The sequence below is a fragment of the Oreochromis aureus genome, linkage group 13, assembly GCF_013358895.1.
Source record: "Oreochromis aureus strain Israel breed Guangdong linkage group 13, ZZ_aureus, whole genome shotgun sequence".
Classification (NCBI taxonomy): Eukaryota; Metazoa; Chordata; class Actinopteri; order Cichliformes; family Cichlidae; genus Oreochromis; species Oreochromis aureus.
Window position 1 is genome coordinate 25955134 of NC_052954.1, and position 23290 is coordinate 25978423.

A 23290-nucleotide genomic window follows, 5' to 3' on the forward strand; every position below is an offset into this window, starting at 1 on the left:
AATTTAAAAAAAGAACATAAACAAAAAAAATGTCTACAATAGACACTGGCATTACAGGAAAACAAAACACAAAACCCAGATCGATGACGGATCCCGGGGATCATAACACAAGCACAAGGGCACAATGACACAAACTCAGACAGCTGCAGAGACCACTAACAAAAACGTGTTCTCGTTATACTCTTTTCTTGAATGCCCTGCCTTGCCCTTGATTTTTTGATGTACAAATCCGTAAGGTCACATCATGTTGGGGGGAACTGGGATAAACCAAGATTGTCATGGAGCCTTGTGTTTACTTGGACTTGAGCAGACTGTTGCATGCAGTAACACTGGCGTAACGCTATATGTGACTTCCTCCTTTGATCCAGTCATAAACACAAAGGCTCTTGGACGTGACTATAACATGAAATCTATATTTTGTTTAACATTTTGTATTCCATTGGACTATTTTACTGATCTAGGCTAAACTGGTTCCAAGTTCTAGGCTCTGCTTGGCATAACAAGAGACTAGTATTAATGTTAAAGATAATCTAAGTACAAAAATGACACACAGCCCTGTCAGCATATGAGACATAGGGTATATTATTGTCGTAAAAGAACTTGCATTATAGTTCACACACCAACAGAGAGATTCATCTTGTTGTGTAACTTCCTCTTTCACTCAGGCACACTTACACACACATCAGAGCTCAAGTCCCTGGAGGCTGCTTTAATAAAGGTCTTGTTCTTGTTCAGATCAATTAGACGACCAGAGCTCTTCATTGCATCCTCAGTTAACTAAATACATAAATACATTTGGTCTGGTTTGAGCCCCATGGCAGACATTACGCGCAGCAATGCCATCTTGAGACTTTAATTGGTGAAACACACACTAGTGCAAACATGCACACGAACATTCCCATCATTAGCCCTGATTAACCAGAAAAGGCCTGCCAATGATGTACCTATCTGACTCTCATGAGGACCAATCATATTAGTTTGGTTTTCCTGTTCGGGAAATTATATGGCACATGACCGTGGCCTTTCTTTCATCTCTCCATCAAAAAAAAAAAATCTTTCTTTATATAATACATTTTGCTTTGAGAATGTGTGATGTATCACCTGAAGCTCTCTGCAGGGAGAGAAAGTGTAATAGCATCTAACCAGAGTAAAATATTCTTTTTCATTTTTTTTTCACAACAGACATTTTAACCTGTCAGAAAAGTGCAACTAATAAGTAATATCATAATGGCTGCATCCTGTTTACTGTAGGTGAGGGTTTTCTTTTGTGCAGACTGGGTCACCAGCAGGCTGAATATCACAGAGTCATCATTAAAGTCATTCTTTACAGCTGAGCTTTTCTGCAATGACATGTCAAAGTGTGCTGAGATAGGTCCCTTTCAACATCTCTATTAAGGATATTTGATGTTATGTGGCCATAAACTATGAATTTCATGTAAAAATTGCTGTTAGTACACAAATAAAAAATTCTGTTGAAATAACTACTGATGATACTAATCACAACCCAATACTGGTGTTTTTCTTGTTTGACTCTTTTAGAATAGCTTTTTTGTTATTGGAATTGTATTATATTATTATTGTAATTGTTATCTTTACAAATTTCTCCCATTTCAAGAAAATAATTCAATTGACTTATCTTTTCTATCCAGGTTACAAATCTTATTAAAAGAAAATAAAGCCCAGTGTGTCTGTGATTTTAGATTGTGTTGGATTTTGAACTTTTGGACAAGACTTTTTAGTGATGCTAAAGACAATTTTTGTAAATGTCATTTTTTCTTTGTTTCTAATTGCAGACAATGTGCCTATTTCATTTAAATAAGTGAACTGAATTCAAGATAGTTTTTAACAATACTTGTGTATATGGAGTTATTTTTGTATTTTTACCCACATGTTCAGTAATATTTGTAGCTGTAGCTGTTTTATTAAATACATAACAATTCCAAAACAAGGACAACTTCTGCAATGGCAACTAAAAATAACGTCAAATCCTCAGTTTAATAACTTTATGTAGTCATTCATGTGTTCATTGTTCTCATACTGCAGAAACGTCTCAAAGACATACGGGCCTTGGATGAACTACAATTTCCTGATATATGATATAATGGACTGGTTTATCTGGCTTTATACAACTCGTGCATTCACCCAATCCTTTCTAAGGTTTTATCTAAGGTTTTTAGTGCTTCTATCTAGCATTCACACTCCGATGGCAACATGGGGTCAGTATCTTGCCCAAGGATATTTGGCATGTAGGCTGGAGGAGCCTGGGATCGAACCACCAACCTTCCAGTGAGTCGCTCTACCACCTGAGCTATGGCCACCCCAAATATACTGGGTGATTTAGTATTACATCAAAATGGTCACCAGTATATAGGCACTGATGCTAACTGAAAACAGTTATTGATATAAATGGTTCCTTGGAATAACTTTATTTGCCAGTACATAAGCTCATCCCTGTGTCATATCATTAGGAGAAGGGCCTGTTGCTTCACTTTCTCTGGCTGTTAATTAAGTTGTGCTGGATCAGTTTTGTAGATACAGTGTCACATGTGACACTGGCTCACAACTTCTAATAGCTTAACATGTTAGCTGTGCTCTGCTTATCTTCTGAAAGAAACAGCTGACTTCCCCCAGTTTGCTTACTCTCTCCCAGCTCTCTCTTTTTTGAGACTTTAAAGTTTCTTTCTTGGGGACTCATTAGGAGTCAAATGCATAGAATAAATGATGTTTTTGTTTCATAAAGAAAAGCCTAAATCCGCAGCCACACTGGAAATGATTTGCACCAATATGGTAACCATAGAACATAGAGAGTAAATGATATTCAACAGTTTCAAAGTTGTAGCAAAATGATGCAGACGTTGGTTAGGATTATCCATGTTGGGTAACAGTTTATTAATGGACCTCTTCTATATTACATCTTTAAAAGTGTCTAATTTTCTGCCATCACAGAGCCAGCCTTCCTAATCAGTTGAGTCTGTTGGAGTCACCAGGTCTGATGCTGCTCCCTACACACTGTGCTCACCAAAACTGTGAATCTCAAACATTGTGTTGCACACACTGAGTGATCTCAGCTTCCTTAGGAAACAGAACCTGCTCGCTCCCTTTTTGTACACAGCTTCTGTGTTCGTCTTTCAGTTCATTCTGCTGTTAGTGTGGTACTTGTACTCCTCCACCACATGAACATCCTGTCCCTGGACATGTTGTGTAGTCTTTTCTCTATGAAGTCAGTCACCATTTCTCTGGTCTTATATTCAGAAGCAAATGATTACTTTAAGATCACTCCTCAAAATAATACTCTCAAAACTAGCAGCCTCCCAAAAGAAACATGAATTGTGATATGAATTAAGTATTTATAAAACTTTTAACACACTCACAAACAAGCAGGTTATATCTCAATCACAAAAGTTTTAGGCAGGTGAGAAAAAATGCTGTAAACAAAGAATGCTTTCAAAAATGGAAGTGTTAATCATTTATTTTCATCAATGAACAAAATGCAGTGAATAAACAAAAGAGAAATCTAAGTCAAATCAGGGTGTTACCACCCTTTGCCTTCAAAACAGCATCAATTCTTCTACACACACTTGCACACAGTTTTTGAAGGAACTTGTCTGGTAGGTTGTTCCAAACATCTTGGAGAACTAACCACAGATCTTCTGTGGATGTAGGCTGTCTCCGAATGTAATCCCAGACACACTCGATGATGTTGAGATCAGGGCTCTGTGGGGGCCATACCATCACTCTTCTTTATGATTAAGATAGTTCTTAATGACTTTGGCTGTATGTTTGGGGTCATTGTCCTGCAAAATGAATACATTTGGGGCCAATAAACAATCATTTATATTTATGAAAGCATTCTTTGTTTAAAGCAATTTACACCTGCCTAAAACTTTTGCACAGTACATTGTATATGTATATATACATTAATATATTCATCTTAATGGTTTATTAATCTACTGAGACTTCGTAGTTAATCTTGCTTCAACTTTTTAAATGACACCATGAACACATTATGTATAAGCTTTTTTATCAAGAAAAACATGTATGTCTCTATTTCTAAATCACATACTAAGGAGGAGTAATGGGTTATAAAAGTACTCTGCCCTACCCCTCCTGCCTGTCACCAGCATTTCCCACCACTGAAGGTTCGTCAGAGTATTTCTGTAAGTGGCATGACACAGACCTGTACTGAAAGTCTGAGGTGTACAGCCCGTGTAACTTACCAGTTTACACTCTCACAAACATTTCCACGTATTTATAAATCATCCAGTACTATTAAACTGTCATATACAAGTTTAACTTTTAAACACGAAAGAAATACTAATGAAAACTAAACACTCAAAATTAACACATTTATATTACTCATCCCTCTGAAATTGGCATTAATTATTTTTCAGGGGAATTAAATTTGCATTGTTTTTTTAAGTGAAGCCAATTTATCAAATTTTACAGTGTTACTTATACTTAAGCATTATTTAGTCAAATCTAACCTTACAATGGAAGTGGTTCGCCTGCATTTTATTTATAATAACCTTGCATGAGAAGTGACTGAAGATACTGAAGGTAAAACTTAAAAGTACGGAGCTTTAGACACCCTTCAATATAACATATCCACTACTGAGAGGCTTGAAAATGACCATAAAGTGAAACCAAATTTTTACGTTTAACACAGGTTGCTGAAATACATTCGATTATATTGGTGCTTCTGATGTATTTGTCAAACTGAGCAACAGCTGTGATGGAGTGAAATGTTACAAAGAGCCATCAGTCTACTCAGATTCTCTCTTTGCTGCTCACTTGGAACATTTAAGCAATTTCTCTCAACTACTAGAGTGCGACTTTATCAGTGTCCCTCCCCAGCCGGCTTCAGTGCGTCACCACTGCCCCTCAGTAATGAAGTCTGAGCATCTATGGCAAGATGACCTCACCACAAAGAGCCAATCTGCCACAGCTAAAAGAGTGTAATGAGGTGTCTGTCATGGTTATATGAGCGTTATATGTTGAGATATAGTGTTGTAAAGTCTTCATTTTCATGGAAAGGCAGCATGAAAAAAATCCAATTTTATCCAATATAATAACAGCTTGTGCAATAATTCTTTCTTGTATTTGTTCTTTTGTACTCGGCAACATCTTAGAAGGTTGCGCTGCAGTAGAATTTACATAAATCAACTCTGTTTTTACAACTTTTACTGTTTATATAGTTTTTCTTAGGGCCAAATAAGTCAAGCTGATATATGAAAAACACATTCTTATTTATAATGCCATGGAATTTAATGATCCTTGTCTTTTTCTAAATGAGGAAACTTTGTTTATGACAACAAAATTATCAGTTGAAATTTTGTGTGTCGATGGATGAATAGATGATCCTTGAGAGCTAAAAACTTTTTTCTCCCTAAAAAATATTGTATTAGTTAGAAATTAGGAATTAGTAATTACTACATTTGTGCTAATTAATTATTGTCCAGTTACTTTTGAGAATCTGAAAATCGGAGACTGTATAAAAAGCCCTGTAAATCCTAAACATTTCATACGACAATATAAGATTTATTAAATCCACTGTAATGAATTAAAGCTGAATCTGAACTTTCTTTACATCTTGATTGTCCGATTTAAAATCCGCGTGGTGGTGTAAAAAATGCAAAATTACAAAAAATTGCATTTTTGTCCATGTATTTAAGGACCTACCTGTAAACATTTTACAGGCAACAACAACGGCAACAACCTGCCATGGAAGAAGAAGAGGAGAAAGGATGTGGACTGCTATTTAGATAGCGTTCTTTTAGTGTTAGAAACATGCTTATGAGTCTAAGCTTGTTTAACAAGAGGGTGCCATGGTCCTCAGTATTTGACCCAGTGTTTTAAGTTTGTTATTCTTTGTTCTTAGTTAAGAGTTTTTTTCTCATTTATGATTTCCTGTGTTCTTGGAATGATAGCTTATGTGCTCGAGTTTTTTGATTCTTGGTTATAATTTAGTCCTCAAGTTTCAGTTAATGTCTATTTTCAACTAGCATTCTGCTTAGGGTTATTTGATTTAGTCTCTTGTGATTTTCTTAGCTTTCCTGTTAGTGTCAATTTTGTATGCTAGTCATTGTCTCAGTGTTTAGTTACTTTATCTTTTATTTTGCTAGTCACTTGTCATGTCAGTTAGATTCTGTGGCTGTTTCTTTGCTCACTACCTCTTATGTGTATTTATGCCCTGAGTTTTCCTTAGTTCTTTGTCATGTCCTCCCTCATTTGTTGTGTGTCTCCCTGCATTGTGTTCCAGTGTTTTCTGCCCCTGTTTAGGTTTGTTCTGTGAGTTACCAGCAACATAACAGAGTGTTTGAGTTGACTCTCGTACCCCATGTTCTGTATTTTGGTCCAAATCCTGCTTGCTACATAACTGAACAGGACAGAGAAACTGTAGAAAATATGAAGATGCCGAGAAGTCCAAAAGATTTTTCAATGTTGGCAGTATTTGTTTTTATTTCAGTATAATTAATGTTTTCTCATGCAAATGTGAGTGTTTTCATGCTTTACAAAGTAAACCTAGAATGTGAAGCTCAAGGTTTTTGCGATCAGCATCTGGAGAGTATTCACTGATACAGATCAGTCAATTATACTCAGAATGAGGCAATAGTTTGGGGCAGAAGTCATTTAGTGCTAGTGAAAGCATGCAGGAGAGGATGATGAGAATTCAATTTAGAGCCAAAAATTGGTGTTATTTTCAGGCAATTATGTGAAATACACAATAGACTGGGAAAAGACAACAACTGTTAGTCAGAGATGGAATAACATTCTCTCACTTTATTTATCTGCCTTTCCTTCCCTGACAGACACATACTCCCCAGTGAGCTGCAGTGATATCATTTGTGAGAGTTAACTCATTCAGATCATACCTTGTTGCACTGCGACATCCATCACATCCATGAGCACCGAGCCACTCCCAGCTTCCTACATCAGTGTATTTTCTCATGACTGCGTTGTGCAGACTTTGATTTCTTTGAGGCAGAAGGATGAAATTCATGACATAACTGCTCTTAATAATATTGGAGTAGGCCTAAATGTTTTCTTTTTCTTATAAATAACTACAGTAATGATGTAAACCATAGCTTTTCAAACATAGCAAAACTTGTTTAAAATGTGATTAGAAAATTAAGAAAAGAAGCTAAACATTTAAACAGATGTGATATTCTTTTAAATGTAACATAAAAATTACAGTTTTCTTTGAATATTGAGTCTAAATATCTGTGTGACTTTGAAGACATGCTGTTAATCACTCACTACTTCCCCCATTAAATATCAGCATATTTACTCCTAATTGAGGTGACAGTTATTTTCTCTGCTCTGTTTATTAATATCCTCCAAGTTTAACATCATCAAGTCTGAAAGTCAAACATCAGCGTTTGAGACGGTTTTTGGAACCAAACCTCATTTTGGTTATCAGTTAATTAAAATAATTTTCATTTTTTTTTTCAGTTTTGTTTTATGTATTTTATTTAGCATACAAATAAAAAGTTACTTAATTAATTCATTATTATTAATTAAATACTGAAAAATACATCTGATCTGTTCGATAAACTGAAATAGCTGTCAGCCAGATAGTTACTGTTGCTGGTTATTTTTAAAAGTATCATAAACATACAAGAAATTACATATAAATATTTCATTACTTTAAGTGCAAAGGATTTCATCCTCAAAAATCATGGTTGTTGTCAAACCACTATAGTCACTCTAGAACACTTGGAACTATTATGGGCACAGTATATTTAAACAGAGTGACTTTGCATTATTCACAGTTCTCTACTAGACCCTGGTAAAATTTATTCGCCGTCTAAAAATATTTTAGATTATCTTTCTTTAAAGCCATCCTCCTTTTAAACCCAATTTGTTCTGATAGACTGGCTCTCACATATAGAAGGGTTGAACAGCAGAAATATGGGGGTAATGCATAATTAAATTACAGCTTTAAATAAATTTATTTTATTCAAAAACGTTTTATTGCTACAAGACATAATATTTGTAGTATTAGAATAGAATAGAATAGAATAGAATAGAATAGAATAGCTTTTTATTGTCACTGTTACAAGAACAGTGAAAGGCAGTTTGGCATCTCTCCATGTGTGTGGAGTACACAATAGCGTAAGTATTTACACAATAACAGACAAATTTACATTTACACAAGAAAGATATGTACAAGTTATACATACACCTGCAAACATACACGCACATACATACATATATGTATATATACATATTTGCATCCGTACATGCATACACACACATATTTCCACATACACGCTTACATCTATATACATACACATACATGCCATCTAACTAGCAGGTGCATTGAGAGGTGCAGTGTGATCAGTGATATTGCACATTGAGTGTGTGTGTGGGGGGGGGATGATATTGCACATTGAGTGTGTGTGTGTGTGTGTGTGTGTGGAGGGGGGGTGCTGTTGGAACTATACTAAATAATGTTATAATAAATACAGTTTAAAGAGGTAAGGGTGTTGGTTGCATTGAAGTATTGTGCAGTATCCTCGACATCTCTGAGCCTCTTGCTTTCCTTTCCGAAAGCTTTCACTTTACTGGAAGCCTCAAGTGCAAATTTACCAATGGTCTCTAATAGTAAATGTCCCTAAAGAAAGACATAAACAAATGAGTTTCGTTTTATTTATTTTTCATCTTCAAATATCTATATATACCTAGATTTTCTACAAATACTGTTGGTATTTTATTTTTTAAATTATATTTTATATTAATTATATTATATTTTTAATTTGTGGCTGAATTACTTATATAAAACATCCTGATCATCACAGTCTTTCATAGTGGTGTCCATAACTCTGACGAAGGCAGCCTATCAGCTGTCAGCATATCGCCTCCTCGCTGCTGATTGGCTGACTCGTGGAGGAATGGGATGTCGGGACAGCAAAGATGTCCGCGCTCATTTGAAAACCTGCTATAGGCGAATACGGAATTTGCCACTTGTCTTTATGTTTGTAGGGTGACAACGTTGTGCTCAAGCGAGACGCATTGAAAGGAAAGATAAGGACTCCGCGACAAGGGCCAGACTATTCCTTATTATCAGGTTAGCGGCTAAATGTCTCCCTGTAAGCTTAAAGCTAGCTGCAGCTAACGGTAGCTAGCATGCTAGTCGGGCCGTTTCAATGGTGTTTAGTGTCAGCATGCAGACTCATAGCTGACTGTCAAGTTGTATATTTATGTAATTTACAGCGTCTTAGTGTCTGTAGAGTACCAAATTTTGTTTGTGGGAGTTTCTGAGGTAAGAACTTCCAGCTAACTTCTAGCATGTCGCGTCTATCAAAGTCAACAGAAACTTGCTACGGTGGAAGTACTGTGGAAATTGTTAATGAGATTTCTATCCCCTACTATGTTGACCCCTCTTACAGGATAGTTTCAGTAATAGTAAAGGTCCAGTGAGCCTGCTTCAGCCAGCTAAGTTGTCGATGTGTTAATAGAGAACATTATTTAGCCACCAGTAATGCAATCTGTCCTACAGTCAAGTAAATGAAATAAAGTTATTTACGCAGAAGAAGTTTATTTACACCTCATCTTATACTCACTGGTATTTACAGTACTTTACAGATAGCCTACTGATAAAAGTAATCTCATCATTAATGTTATAAAGAGAAAATGAAAGAACAGTTTATGTGAAACTCTTGGTTCTTAAATACTACAGTAAACTTGTCTCGAGGATCCATACTTTATTTTTATCGTGTTAAATAATCGATATGAATACTACAGCTAAACGGACTGGTATGGCGCAAATTGGTGATGCTCTTCAGTTGTATTGTGTCTGGAAAAAAGTCTTGCTTGCTTTTAAATACTATACCTCAAACTCTGTTCTTCCCAGAAATAATGCTGATATCTGAAACTCATGTCGGAAGTCGTGTATGAAGAGACAGCCACGATGATTGCCGCAGGGGAATTGCAGTCATTTGTCCCGTTTGGCCGCGAGCACTGCAGGAACCATCCAAACGCCTTCAACCTGCAGCTCAGAGAGCTCCAGCCTGCCTCCGAGCTGTGGGCATCAGATGGTGCTGCTGGCCTGGTGGGGTCCCTGCAGGAAGTCAGTCTGCAGGAGAGAGAGAGGGTGAGAGTGTCTAATATTATGATCTATAATGTTTCATAATAGGAGTGGGCCATCTAACAGTCTTATTTAATGGATAGCCTGAATTGTTCTCCTGACCTGCTCTTCAGAAGAACTAGTGTGTATTAAACAGTAAAAATATAAGAAGAAAAATGGTAAATGGAATACACCTAAAGGATTTAATTTTTTTTCATTAATATATCTTTAATTACTTTAAATCTTTACTTTTTTTTTTTTTTACAGTAATATAGGCAATGCAATTGTTACAACACTGCTGCACTGCTTTCATGAAGGCAGTACTTCATGTGTTGTTAAGCTCAAATGTGGTTTTGATTTGGTTTTTGTGTTGATGTGTTTTGAATGGCAGGAATTTTGGCAGCTTAGGAAGGGCTGCAAGGGAGTCAAAGAGGAAGATATGGAATTTGAAGAAGAACTCTATGCAGCAGGAAACGTGGTTGTCTGGAGCCAGGGTAGTAGGGCTCAAGCTTCCAGCGTATATAAGGCCTTCACTGTTGACAGCCCAGTGCAGCAGGTCTGTTTCTGATTGTTTTGTGTACTACATGGTCTCTCATAATTGTGCTTGTCCATTCTCATTTCTAAGGGCAAATGAGGGACCATGTTGTTTTCTGTCAGGAATCAGTATGGCTTTTGCTTTACTATATGGATTGTATATCGTCCGAGATGATTGTCAGGATTCTGTGCTCTAAGACTTGAAACAGTTTTTTTTTTTTATTATCTCCAGGCCTTGTGGTGCAACTTTGCTGCTCCTCACAAGAAGAATGATGGTACTGTGTCTTTTTGTGCAGTTTTTTGCTTATTCATATTGCAGTCCTGATGAACAAAACACAGAATGTATTTAATGTTTTGCAGAGGAAGAAGTGGAGCTCACAGTGTGTATTGTCCAGAGTAGCTGTGTTAATGTTCACACCATGACTGGAAAAGACTTCATCTCACCACTGCCCTTCCAGGTGAGGTATAGAGCAATGGGGAATGTTTATATCCAGAGAAGGAGATGGGTCTACACATGAACCACAAAATTCTTTTAAATCTGTGTGACTCAGTTGGACCTCCACTACCTAAACTTCCACCTCAACACAGATGCACGCTGACATACAGCAGTAACTGCAGGCTTCTTTGTGTGTCTCCTATGTTCCAGAACGCTGCTGAATAAAAGGATAATTTGATTAGTGCATGCATAAGTCTCTGAAACATTACCCCACCTCGCAGCTGAACTAAAACCACACAACCCACCACATTTGGATTAGGGATATTTCTCAGAGCCATTATTGGTTAACCATTTTCTGGTTAACCAGTAATGATAGAAAATTTGCATCACTGACAGTGGGAAGTAAGTGTGTGTGAGTTTATGTGTGTGCATAGAGTGTCTTTCACTCAGTAGTCTGTTGCACACCAACAAAATATAATTTGATTTAGGGATGTGTTTTCAACATTTGAGTTTTGTTTTGTTTTTAAACTTGAGGCATGTGGAGTTCGTGATAAAGCATTTTATATTTTCTTACGGGAAAGGTTGGACACACACTCTTACTAAATAATTGAATTTAATAAAGAGGCAAGTAAACCGTGGGTTGGTGTTGTGAGAAAGGCAAGAAACACCTTGTGAGAGCCTTTGTGACAGGAAGAATCCCCACTGCTGTGGTGTCCCTGACACTGAAGCTCTCAGGGTGTTGCACTTTTCTTAACCTTTCAGTGCTGTTTTTAAGTGGCAGAGAATATCATTAGTATTAGTTTCAATAGAAAGTTATTTAAGATAATTTAAAAATAGTACAAGTAACCGTTTTTTAAAATAAGAATTTTAAAAGCTGAATTAGAACCCAATTGGTTGGGATGTAAAAAAACAAAGTTTTGTGAATATTGTCAGTTTTTCAATATTAATTTATACATGGCTGTATTAAACTACTCTAGGAAAGCAAAGAAAACAAGTGGCACATCTAGCCTTAAAATAAATATCTGACAGAGACTTTATTCATGATTGTTGGACAAAATTTAACCTAGCTATGAACTTTATTATTTACTGGTCGTGATGGATCTGTGTAAACAGAGTGCAGTTTTTTGTATCCTTTTATATGCAGATCAAAATATTGAACATTTTAACATTTAAGGGGGCAGCATGGACACCCAAGTTTGTGAATGCAATAATTTAAGAATGAAGTCACATAAGATTTTGAAAATTATACCATAGGTGTATCTACTAAAAATCTTGTACTAGTTTGAATCTCAGACCTCATGAGAACAAGGCGATGTAAAATTTGGAACTTCATACTTCTACTAGGAGGCTGGGGAGTACCACCGGCTGCCATCAGTGTTTTTATAATTGTTGATACCAGACATCTGTTGTTAAAAATATTTCATGAGTCTGTACTGTCTTTTCTTTTCAAGGTGTCACATGTGTGGGCAACAAAGTTTGGACTTCTTATGGAACGTAAAAACACAGCAAATGATGCACAATTCAGCCCCCCTGGGTACATGCTAACACTTTATACTTCCAATCACATGCTTGCACAAGTACACAACACATGTTTTGATTAATCAATACATCCATGTGAAATAATGTAGTGACAAACATTTCTAGAATGATAACAGCCTCACAAACCTACACTGACCTACATACACAAACATAAAACAGTGCGGGAAGTATATAACCAAGGGATTGAGCTCTTTTCTTTTTTTTTTTCTCCCCCCCTACACAGGGAACCTCTGCCCACAGTGTTCAGCATGCTGCATCCTTTAGATGAGATCGCACCAGTTGTATGTAAACCTGCAGGTATGAGACACTGATCTTCTCAGAATGAGATCTTGTGAACTTATTTCATATTTTTCCTGAATTTGTGCATATTCGTTTTTTCCAGGCCTGTTTGAAGGCTCCCGTGTGCAGTATGTGTCTGACTCCGCCATGAAGATAGTGTTCACCTGCTGTCAGCCGTCTATAGTTGTATCATATGACACAGTTCAAGGAATACACTCTGTCTGGACTCTGCGCAAAGTCACACATGATGTGAGTGATCATGAATACACACAAACACACTAAAACCAACTAAGTTCTTCCTAAACTAAAGCATTTTAACCCTATCAGGAGCGCTCTACAGTCCTGCGGTGTCCGGCAGAACCGGTCGGGACACCGTTGGGTCTGATGGCTTCCGGCTTTCTCACTTCTCATTTGCGGAATGTCTCCCGTCTTGACTCCCCTGGTGGCACTGGTCCAAGTGGGCATAGTCTTGGGACTGGAACAAGGTACTGAAAGTGAAGCAGCCTAATCAAGTGATTAGCAGATGGGCAGGAATTAGTTACCGTCTCGTTACATTTCTGAGTAGTTTCTAAAGCAAAAGTCCCACTGTCTAAAGATAGCTCCTCAGTTATTGGGGTTACTACTGTGTCATACAGACAGAACAATAAAGTGATACTTAATGGATTATTTCGCCTTAAAAATAATTACAAGTTAAAAACTTAGAGACCAAAACGTCAACATCTGACCTGGTTACTGTTTTTCTTCCTGCAGTGCTGTTGGTTCCAGCTCTCCCCTCCACTACAGTGCTTTGCACAGCCACCAGAGCAGGATTGTCACATCCTCACCAGGAATTCACTCTCGAGTTCATTCTCCAAGTATATCCAACATGGCCGCCCTCAGGTGAGGTTAACTGAGCCAAAGAGGGCCATACTCTTTTCTGAAAGCACGTACTCATTCACTTTGTGACAACAGGTAAAAAAAACCCCATAATAGTTAAAAACTGAAAAATGCTTATCCACTGTCCCCCTGTCTCAGCCGTGCCCACTCTCCAGGCATGGCAGCTCCATCCTTTTCAGGTGTGGCTCGTTTCAACACGTCTTTGCACAGCCCATCCCCCAGGGGGCACCATGGCTTGTTAGCTTCTCCCAACAGTACTATCAATGAGACAGTGTTGGTCCCAGAGATGGAACCTATCATACCTGACCTCTGCATGGAGCAGCTGTGGAGTGAGGCGGTCACTGCTGGCTCCAACAGGTAATTGGCAGCATTGAACTCTAACTTCACTGCAATATGCAGTGAAAACTCGAATGTTCTTGCAAAGTTGCTCATTAGCCTTTAGATCAAAGTTTGTGAGCAACTTGTTCTTCTTGTTTGCATAATACACAACTTTTTTTAAAGACATCATTTGTATTCTATGTAATACAGTTCTTTCTGTAGCTTGACGCTGTTCAGCAAATTCTGCTGTTTGACATCAGTTTGCATCTCTTTTTACCATTTGCAGGGAAATGAGCAGCCAGGCATCTAAAGTATTCCTGACCTCTGATCTCTGTGAGAATCACTACCTGTGTTTCCTGGTGGAATCTCACCAACAGCTCAGGTAAACAAACATACACACATCTCTGCACATGTCCAAACATCTTTCTCCACCCTAATTTGTTGTGTAATGTGAGTTCATGAGTTAACTTTTTTTTTCCGTGATCATTTTATTTTCTGCAGATGTGTGAAGTTTATTGAGAGCAATGATACATCACAGCTCATCTTCCCCTCTGTCACAACCATCTCTGCTAAAGATGCAGAGCCTCTGCAGGTACATTATAAAATTCTATCATTGGAGAGTTAAAAGGGAAAGTGCAAAAGTTAAAACGGAGGAAAACACAGTATTCATTAGAGTCAGGGTCAATATCAAGTTTATGGTGCTGTACTGTGCAGCAAAATAGTCCTTAGCAGGCTCTTCCACCTTAACAAATTGTTGCATGGGTGGTGTAAAGTTGTAAGCAATGTGTAGGAGGCCTTCCTGTATTTTTTTTTTTAATCTTATCCGGATGATAACATGTTTTGCAAGATATAATTAAGGTTTTCCTTGCTACCTACAGGAACTAATGTGTGTGTATATATATATATGAGATAAATCTCTTCCGCAGAGGATTTTGTGAAAAACTGTAATTAAAACTTTAAAAAAAAAAATTAAAAACTATAATTATTGATCATAGTGGTTGTTGTGTCCGGTCCATGCCTATCAAAAAAGTCCAATAGCAAAATATTTTTTCTAGTTTAGATCAGGTAGGTCATTCTTTCCTGAAACTTTTAGTTTTCTCCATCATCTGGATGGTAGAACTACCATGTGACCTTAAGTCTCCCAGGAAAACTATGGAGTTGGATGCTTGAATTTTGGAGCAGAAACCAGTGATTTATATTTATTCATTATCATTTCAACTTTTAAGTTATTTTTTTAAGTATGCACATTTACAGGTTCTAGCATCTTGTGTGAATATTTGATAATTTTCAGTTTTTTCTTTGTATTCAGTTGTTGACAATTGGGGAAATTACAGCAGGAGTTTTTTTTCCTGAGTAATATTCAACGTGTTTCTGACAATGAAACTTTGCTCCTCAGAGTATAGATGCCATGCTAGTTCTGGAGGCCTGTGGTAGTTTGGTTCTCTATACAGGAATCACCAGGGTAAGTACAGACTAAAGCTTGATACACAGCTGCCTTTGCTTACTGTAGACAACAATTGAGTTTTGAGATTTTTTTTTTTTTTTTTTTTTATAACACTATAATGAATCATGCTATTGTTTTCTTGGTTGTCACATAGGTCAGCAAGGTGTTTGTCCCTGGACTCTTGTCACCTTCCTTCAGCCTGACCAATCACCTCCCTCACCGCAGCACTCCAGTGGAAACTGTTAGCACACCTTCTAACGCTGGCAGTAGGCATCTCCAAAGACTTGATGAGGTATTAACATGCTTTGTAAATGCACTGTTCTTTGCTTTTTAAGTGTGTACTGTATATCTGGTACATTTGATTCCTTTGGTTCACCTCTCTATTTTAACACATCTCTTTAGGATGCCATGCCTTCACCAGTGACAGGGCTGAAGGGTCCAAACATTAAACACCATGATGCTTCCTTTTTGGAGGATTACACATTTCAGCCAGCCACACCCTACATCAATGCCTTACGTGATCCTGTCTGCAACCGGGTGACTCTGGTAGGTTATCTGTGCTTAACATAGATGGCATTGATCCCTTTTTTCCCTCAACAATAGGTAAAGCATGTGTTTTGTAATCAAGGAAGATTAACTCAGATGATTGGTCATCCACACACTCACAGCCAGTACAAGAAACAAATGATGTAATCAAATCAAAGCCAAAACAAAACAAAACACAAGTTCAAATTAATGTTTGGTGTCCAAATTTTTTTACTCATCAGAGTTTAATGACATATACAGAGTTGATTATTAGGAGGGGACTTTTCTGGTACAAACTGCAAAAAGATGGTTGTCAGCTGTCAGTGCAGTGGAGGGTAAAAATGCATCAAAGTGAAATTTGGGCTGACTGCTACTGCACCACAACAACATAGTGAGACTCTCCCTTCAGGTGTTGTGTTTTTGTTTCTAATGTCTATGTGTCTGCACAAGTGATTCAGGCCCATTCATATTTGTGAATGATGGTTACAAAGCAACGATGTTTGTGTTTCTGCCTCTTGGGTTAATCCTGTCAGACTTGGTCTAGACACTCTCTTCAGCTCCAGGACTTTACATTATTCTCTAAGTCACACACCAGCAAAACATCACTGTTTCTTTCTCTTATACATCATCAGAAAGCTTTCTGTCTGCAGGCTGCTGCTCTTTTGGCTTTGCTCATTGAATTTCTGTTTGAGACCTCAATATGTCAATCCAGAAACTAATTGTTCCTAATGCAGTGCACTGGACTTTTCAAACCTCCAGCTCCTGTTGAGTTTCACATCAGGGCTTCTTTCATGAAAAGATGACAAGAACAGGACAAAACCTGCTGGAGAAAATGAGACGAGAGGTTTTGGTCTGTTTTTCATCTAGAGCACAGCTATTCAAAATAATTGGAAATATATAGTTATAATCCTGCTGAAGATGTGAAAGTTACATGCTCTCACTGACTTATTTGGTTACTTTTTTTCCAGCTCATGATATTAGCTATGATGCAGCTGGTAGAATAATTGGATATAACTTGCTGCAACAGAAAAATGCTGCTGTATACATAGTTGTAGGAGAAGAAATAGTTAGGATTAACGCAACTTGTGAACTGATTACTCTTTAAGTATAGCAATCATGAAATATTAAGTGAACCCTATAATTTATAACTTGTTGAGTTTTCGTTAGCATCAAGAAGCTGCTTCTGAGACTTGCACATCAACAGGAAGAACGTTCATGTAACTGTTTCAGTTCATCAGTATTTCTGGGATGTCTTGATTAAATCCAGCAGAGAGAGGAAGTCATTACTTGGCATCTGAATTTGGTTGAAGACAGGACTCTTTTGACTTGACCACTTCAACACACGTTTTAAAAAATTCTGTTATTCTGTTGTTGACTTACTGGTGTGCTTTAGGTCATTGTCTTGTTGCATCACCAATACCAACCAACTCTCCCAAGTTTCAGGTGACAAAGGCCCTGAAATCCACCTGAGGTACACCCTAGAAAGGTCGCCAGTCCATCACAAGGCTAATAGAGAGAGACAGTCCTCATTCACATTCACAGTCACACCAGAATTGGACACCAGAAATGCCTTGACCCGACATAAAGAATACAATTTAGAATTCATCGTTCTTTTAACAAAGGCTCAAGGCATCCCTAATGCAGCTAAACCATTCTTCAGAGTTGTGTAGAGGTTTAGGTGGTGTTGTGCAATGCTATTTTTTTCACTTCTAAACTAAACATTGTTAATTTTCACTGAAGGTCCAGGTTTAGCTTGCCTAACAACAAAGCATTTTTCCAGAAGTTTTGTTAAACCTCCATTTTGTTTTTTGCAAACACGGGATGTTTTGTAATTATGTTTTTAATGGTTACTTTCTATTCTGTCCTTCAAAAATTTTCTTTTTCAATCTTTTTCATATAAAGAACACATGAACAAAGGTGTTAGCAAGTTTTACTTATGGTGTGATCTTTACAGGATGCACAGGCAGAGATTGGTTATAGATGAAGATCAGACTACTTATTTTATGACAAATCAATACAGAATTTTTTATTTGAAATATTTAGAAGCATTTTGTTTTAGGTTGGGTTGAAAATTTCATGTGTGTTGCACTTTTGACAAAATGCCGTAAGAGCGTCAGTGATTGGAGTAGTGCTTGAAAGTTTAATCAGCTTAAGTTGCAGCCAGGAAGTTTCTGACTGCATGTAATTAAATGTTATTTGCTGTTGTTTAGTGTTTCTGGCGAGTCTGTCTAGTATACCCGAAGACAATGAGTTATTGCACACACCAGTTTCTTTTTCTGTTCTATTCTGAGATTTACAATCAGGCTTTCTCTGTTGAGGTCTTTTATCAGTTTTGTGCTTACAAATGGCTGTTTTGCACTGATATGAAATTGATGTGAAATTGAACGTAAAGAGTATAATTTAAATGTATGCACAATCTGTCTCCACAATCTCTCTAGGAACTAAGCATCGGCACAATGCTGAGGATTTCTATCCCAGAGATTGCTACTTCAGACCTGGGTGAGTCACACATATATACACTTAAAAAATAAATAAATCAAAGAAACGCTCTAACACATTTAAGAGTTGACATTGCAGCCGACAGTGTTGGTGTGTACATTTTAAGTGAGACCACACACAGATCGCTTAGTCAGTGCGGTGAGGTCCTTTAATTAGGTTTGAAAGCCTCTCTGCGTCATGTCCACAGTGACATATAATGTTGATGTCTTGAGGATGCCATTACAAGGCAGACACACATGGGCAGCAAGCACACAACATTACACTGTAAACACTTTCCCAACACCAGAATTGTTTTAGGTTTTTTTGTTTTGTTTTAATCTATTAAAGAGGATAGTTAAAAATTGTATTGTAAATAATAGATGTAGCTCAAATCTTTATATATGCCTTAACAGAATTATGTTGTGCATCATAACTACTTCAGGAATTGGAATGGAAAGGTCGTACATGTATGAACTGAAAGCGAAATGTAATGTGTGGCTGAACCTCTGGTAATAAAATATCTGGAAACAGATGGCCTGCTATGCTGAGGTGAATTGGAAAGATGACATGGTGGTTTTTAGATCTGGAGAAGCACAGATATCCACATCTGTTCTTACTGTGTAATCTCTTACACAGGCTTGATGTAAAAATTAGTCAACGAATCTATTTAGTGTTTTCACTGTTTTTAAAAGCCTGTTCTTTTGCTAAACCACTAACATCAGTTCACAGTGGGGTTAAAAAATGGGGGGATTTTTTTTTTTTCTTTTAAATCAGGTAGTACTAAAAGCTTTTAGCAGCTTTTATCTAAACAAATGTGAGGCAACATCTTCGCCACTGCTGATGAAACCACTGTTGCCACTTCTTTTTTTTTCTTTTTTTGGTTAAGATTTTCACGTTTGGCTTTACTGAAATGTCATTATCCTTTCAGTTGTTTAAAGGGACCGGTGGGGGTGCGGGGTTAATAACATTTCCCATTTTTAAGATCCAACAAACAGATTTGCATAAAATATTTCCTTGCTATGTTGTACCACAACCTTTCAAAATCTAATCAACATTTTTAGATAATCATCCAAAGGTATTAACTAAAAAACAAACAAACAGCTTTTTTAACCTTAAACTTTCCCGAAGATTCTGACTGTCTGCTCTGTCTGATTTGTTTTCTCATGTAAGATTTTCCACATGAAATGGAAAATTACTGTTTGTTTTTCTGGAAAGGCCACTCAGCTGGTAAAACAAACTCTATGGTATAACAGCAGACAGACCTATTCATTTCCCCGATGATTTCATTTCCCAATAGCACATAGTAGCTGATGACCATGTACTTTGTAATAATTAAACTAAATTACAGATATTTTTTTCTAACCAATTAACTTTGAGGTCAGCTGGATGATTTCATCTGTTGTCTACCACTAGTGGGTCTACTGTGACCATGAACCTTCTCTTCTGGCTTTTGTTAGTTTTTATTTTTAAAGCCTTCATTGTCACTAAGCAGTGTGTATCAGTCTTGCTGCCTTGTGTACCTGCCTTTGTGTCTTGTCCATATGTTGCTCTCCATTATTTTGTAATCGATCCTGTAGACAAGGCTTTCTTCCTCTAATGAAATGGCATTTAGCTTCCTCTTTCTTGACCTTTCCAACTCTGGGTGTCCAATTAAGATTTCCCAGTGATGTTGATTAAGAATCTGATTGGCCAGAGTTGTTAGGAGACATGGTAGCGCTAATTACTGTTGCTGTGATAGTTACTTTGTAATTTCCATTTTTTTTGGGGGGGATAGGTGGAAATTGTCAGGACAGGATGAGATTCATTAAAAAAATCTGTTAAAATTAATTGTATTGTGCTTTTTGTTTGTTTCTAAACTTCCATTTGTCTGTGGTTGGTAGCACAAGTATTAGAAAGTTTTAGCTCTAGTTTTAGGCCTAGAATTCAGGCAGTGCTTTTACTGAATTTAAGACTTTTAAAATAGCATTTCCACCAATTTCTACAGCTGAGAGAATCCAACCAGCAACCTTTTATGTATTTTATCTTTTCTTGTTTTGAAATTATTGCATCTTAGTAAAACTAATGTATTATTTTCTCACATTCTCAATGATTATTATTTCTTAAACATAATATAGCTAATAACTGTACAATGGCTATCTAATTCAGTCCATTATGTAGAAAAAATGTTAGTAAATTGGTGTTTTCTGAATTGCCACATAGGATTGTGAATTTGACACCTAGCTACCATGAACTGTGACACTTTTGCTATTTCCCTTGTTTCCCTTTGTGTATTTCAGTGAGAAAGTGCCTTGAGGCAATTCGTTTTATCCTGCCTAAGGAAGCTGCTATGAAGGTTGGTGTGTGTGTGTGTGTGTGTGTGTGTGTGTGTGTGTGTGTGTGTGTGTGTGTGTGTGTGTGTGTGTGTGTGTGTGTGTGTGTGTGTGTGTGTGTGTGTGTGTGTGTGTGTGTGTGTGTGTGTGTGTGTGTGTGTGTGTGCTCGGATGATTACTCAAAAATCTATTGATGGGTTTGCATGAAAATTCTACCTACGATTGGTCAGTCTGGATCTTTACCCATGATTTAATTTTTTGTGAAAGGGTTCACACAATTGAATTTAGCCATCGTATGTTCAGAAATGCATTTCAAACGTAAATGAAGGGCAAAAATAATTGAGAAACCTTGTGTTGATGGTCTTAAGTAAATGTATTTGCAATTTAACCCAAATCCAGACATCCAGAAGGATGTCTGGATTTGGGACTTGTGTATGATGTGTAGGAAATTTTATACTCAGGAAAGGTAACCTCAGGCTGTGCTATTTATAAGCACTAAAACCTTTTAGAGCGTAAGATCTCCATCATGTTTATTTAAATGTTGCTCAGTCGTGGTTAGTGTATAGAGTATGACATCAGAGTTGACCAACTAAGTATCTCCAACTAATCAAGAAGGAAAAACAAAGAAGGACATGTATACAATAACCCAGCCTCATTAGGCTTTGGCAGAAATTGTATAGGATCTCATTAGGTAGAGTAGGAGGCTGAATGACAAAATTATGTGTTTAGGGCTTTATTTTCACACAAACATGAAGTGCAGATATACTCTTTATTTTCATTGCAATGATCTAGAGAAACTCCATTTAGTTTTGTTAAATTCTTTAAATGCAACAGGTTTTGGTGAAATGGTATAACATCTACAATGCACCTGGAGGTCCCAGTGCCCACACAGAGTGGAGCCTGTTTGTCACCTGCTTCATGACACTGATGGGCTACAACACCGAGCGCCTGACCTGGACACGAAATGTGAGTCAGCATTTGTATTTTGTTTTTTAAACTGTAATTGTAATTTCTAGTTAATGTATTGTAGAAATGGCTTTCCGTACCAGTTTGTTTCATAATTAATGACAATCGCAGTGTCATACTGAGTAGATTTAAAAATTAAACTTTCAGTAAAAATCTTGTACATTAATACTCAATGATTCTTGGCAGCCAAAGGCCTGGTCTTCTTTGAACTTTTTTTTATTTTTTTTATTTCTTGACTAGAAAAATCCCATTGTGGCTTTAAACTGTAATTTGCATGTCTTGACCTTGCTCCCTGTCCTCCTTCCTACTTTCACAGCTGCATTTTGAAATGCCTCTCTCTCCAGTGATTGCAGCCAAGAAGGCTCGTCCCTCCGATGGAGGTTCTGATGAGGTGTGTTACTAAAGTGTGAGCTGTTGTGATGTTTTAGAGCACAATTATCAAGCTTTGATTACAGCTTGTAGACTTATAATCCCTTAACAATCAATTATGCATGCAAGGGGTGTATCACATAGTGAGACAGTTAAACAAGTGTTATAAAAGAAAACGCAACAAAAAGTGCTTCAATACTCTTGAATATACTTATATATTATACTCATATACCTTTGAATCCCCAAAATTGCCAATTTTAGGAAGTAATATGTATCACTAATGATTTCTAGTGTCATCAAACATCCCTTGACTTCTTTCAATGTCTTAATTTTCTCAGTTACTAAAGGTGAAACTATATTTGTTCTATATACTGCTTGTGGTCCCCCCTTAACCATAATTTCCTGGAAAAATGATATGAAAAAAATATGATGATAAAAATGATATTAAACAGTAATTTTAAAGGTCACATTCATGCTTAAGAAACTGTTGTTTTGAAACTGTTTCAGCGGTTTTCATTTTAGCTTGTTTGATTTTTACTTTTGTTATTGTGTATACAGCTTTTTAAGGACATAATAAAACCTTCAACCTAAAGATTTTTAAATTACATTTAGTTAAAAAAAGCAACCAGAAATAAACCAGTATAGTCATGGAGAACTCTGTGTGATGGGAAAGCCCAGTTTACGCTTAGGAGGAGGGCAGTGGGGGGGACTGTAATCTGTCCTACAATCCTAAACATAGTTACACATATTTGTGCTTTTGCTTTTGAGGCACAATGTGTTCCCTTTCCGTAATCTGAAACCCAAGTCTTAACCCTTGAAATAGCCCCTCCACAGTCTTCTTTAAACATTCCTAATTATTGGTTGGCTTCTTAAGTAATGTGTTCTCATTAGAGCAAAATATGCTTGGAAAATGTCAGTTAGCTGGAGGCTTAGGCTGTAGAGTGTGTGTGTGTGTGTGTGTGTGTGTGTGTGTGTGTGTGTGTGTGTGTGTGTGTGTGTGTGTGTGTGTGTGTGTGTGTGTGTGTGTGTGTGTGTGTGTGTGTGTGTGTGTGTGTGTGTGTGTGTGTGTGTGTGTGTGTTTGACCTAAAGAAATGTGTGAGTCACATTAGACTGGAGGACAGTGTCAGCTTCTTACGTCTTTTGTCTT

At 37.1% G+C, this 23290-nt stretch overlaps 1 protein-coding gene across 1 annotated transcript in view; it reads left to right on the forward strand.

The window, feature by feature from the left end:
* The first annotated feature begins 8882 nt into the window (after window positions 1-8882).
* Window positions 8883-23290, forward strand: part of anapc1 (anaphase promoting complex subunit 1) — a 58526-nt gene continuing 44118 nt past the window's right edge. Inside the window, exons 1-20 of the mRNA XM_031745602.2 lie at window positions 8883-9070; window positions 9857-10096; window positions 10461-10625; window positions 10836-10878; window positions 10964-11061; window positions 12491-12573; window positions 12802-12875; window positions 12961-13106; window positions 13185-13342; window positions 13608-13736; window positions 13872-14090; window positions 14338-14433; window positions 14553-14643; window positions 15448-15513; window positions 15650-15787; window positions 15898-16041; window positions 18459-18519; window positions 20775-20830; window positions 21642-21773; window positions 22090-22164. Coding sequence (XP_031601462.1) covers window positions 9881-10096; window positions 10461-10625; window positions 10836-10878; window positions 10964-11061; window positions 12491-12573; window positions 12802-12875; window positions 12961-13106; window positions 13185-13342; window positions 13608-13736; window positions 13872-14090; window positions 14338-14433; window positions 14553-14643; window positions 15448-15513; window positions 15650-15787; window positions 15898-16041; window positions 18459-18519; window positions 20775-20830; window positions 21642-21773; window positions 22090-22164 — 2190 coding nt within the window. The 5' untranslated portion in view covers window positions 8883-9070; window positions 9857-9880. The remainder of the gene's footprint in view (window positions 9071-9856; window positions 10097-10460; window positions 10626-10835; window positions 10879-10963; window positions 11062-12490; window positions 12574-12801; window positions 12876-12960; window positions 13107-13184; window positions 13343-13607; window positions 13737-13871; window positions 14091-14337; window positions 14434-14552; window positions 14644-15447; window positions 15514-15649; window positions 15788-15897; window positions 16042-18458; window positions 18520-20774; window positions 20831-21641; window positions 21774-22089; window positions 22165-23290) is intronic.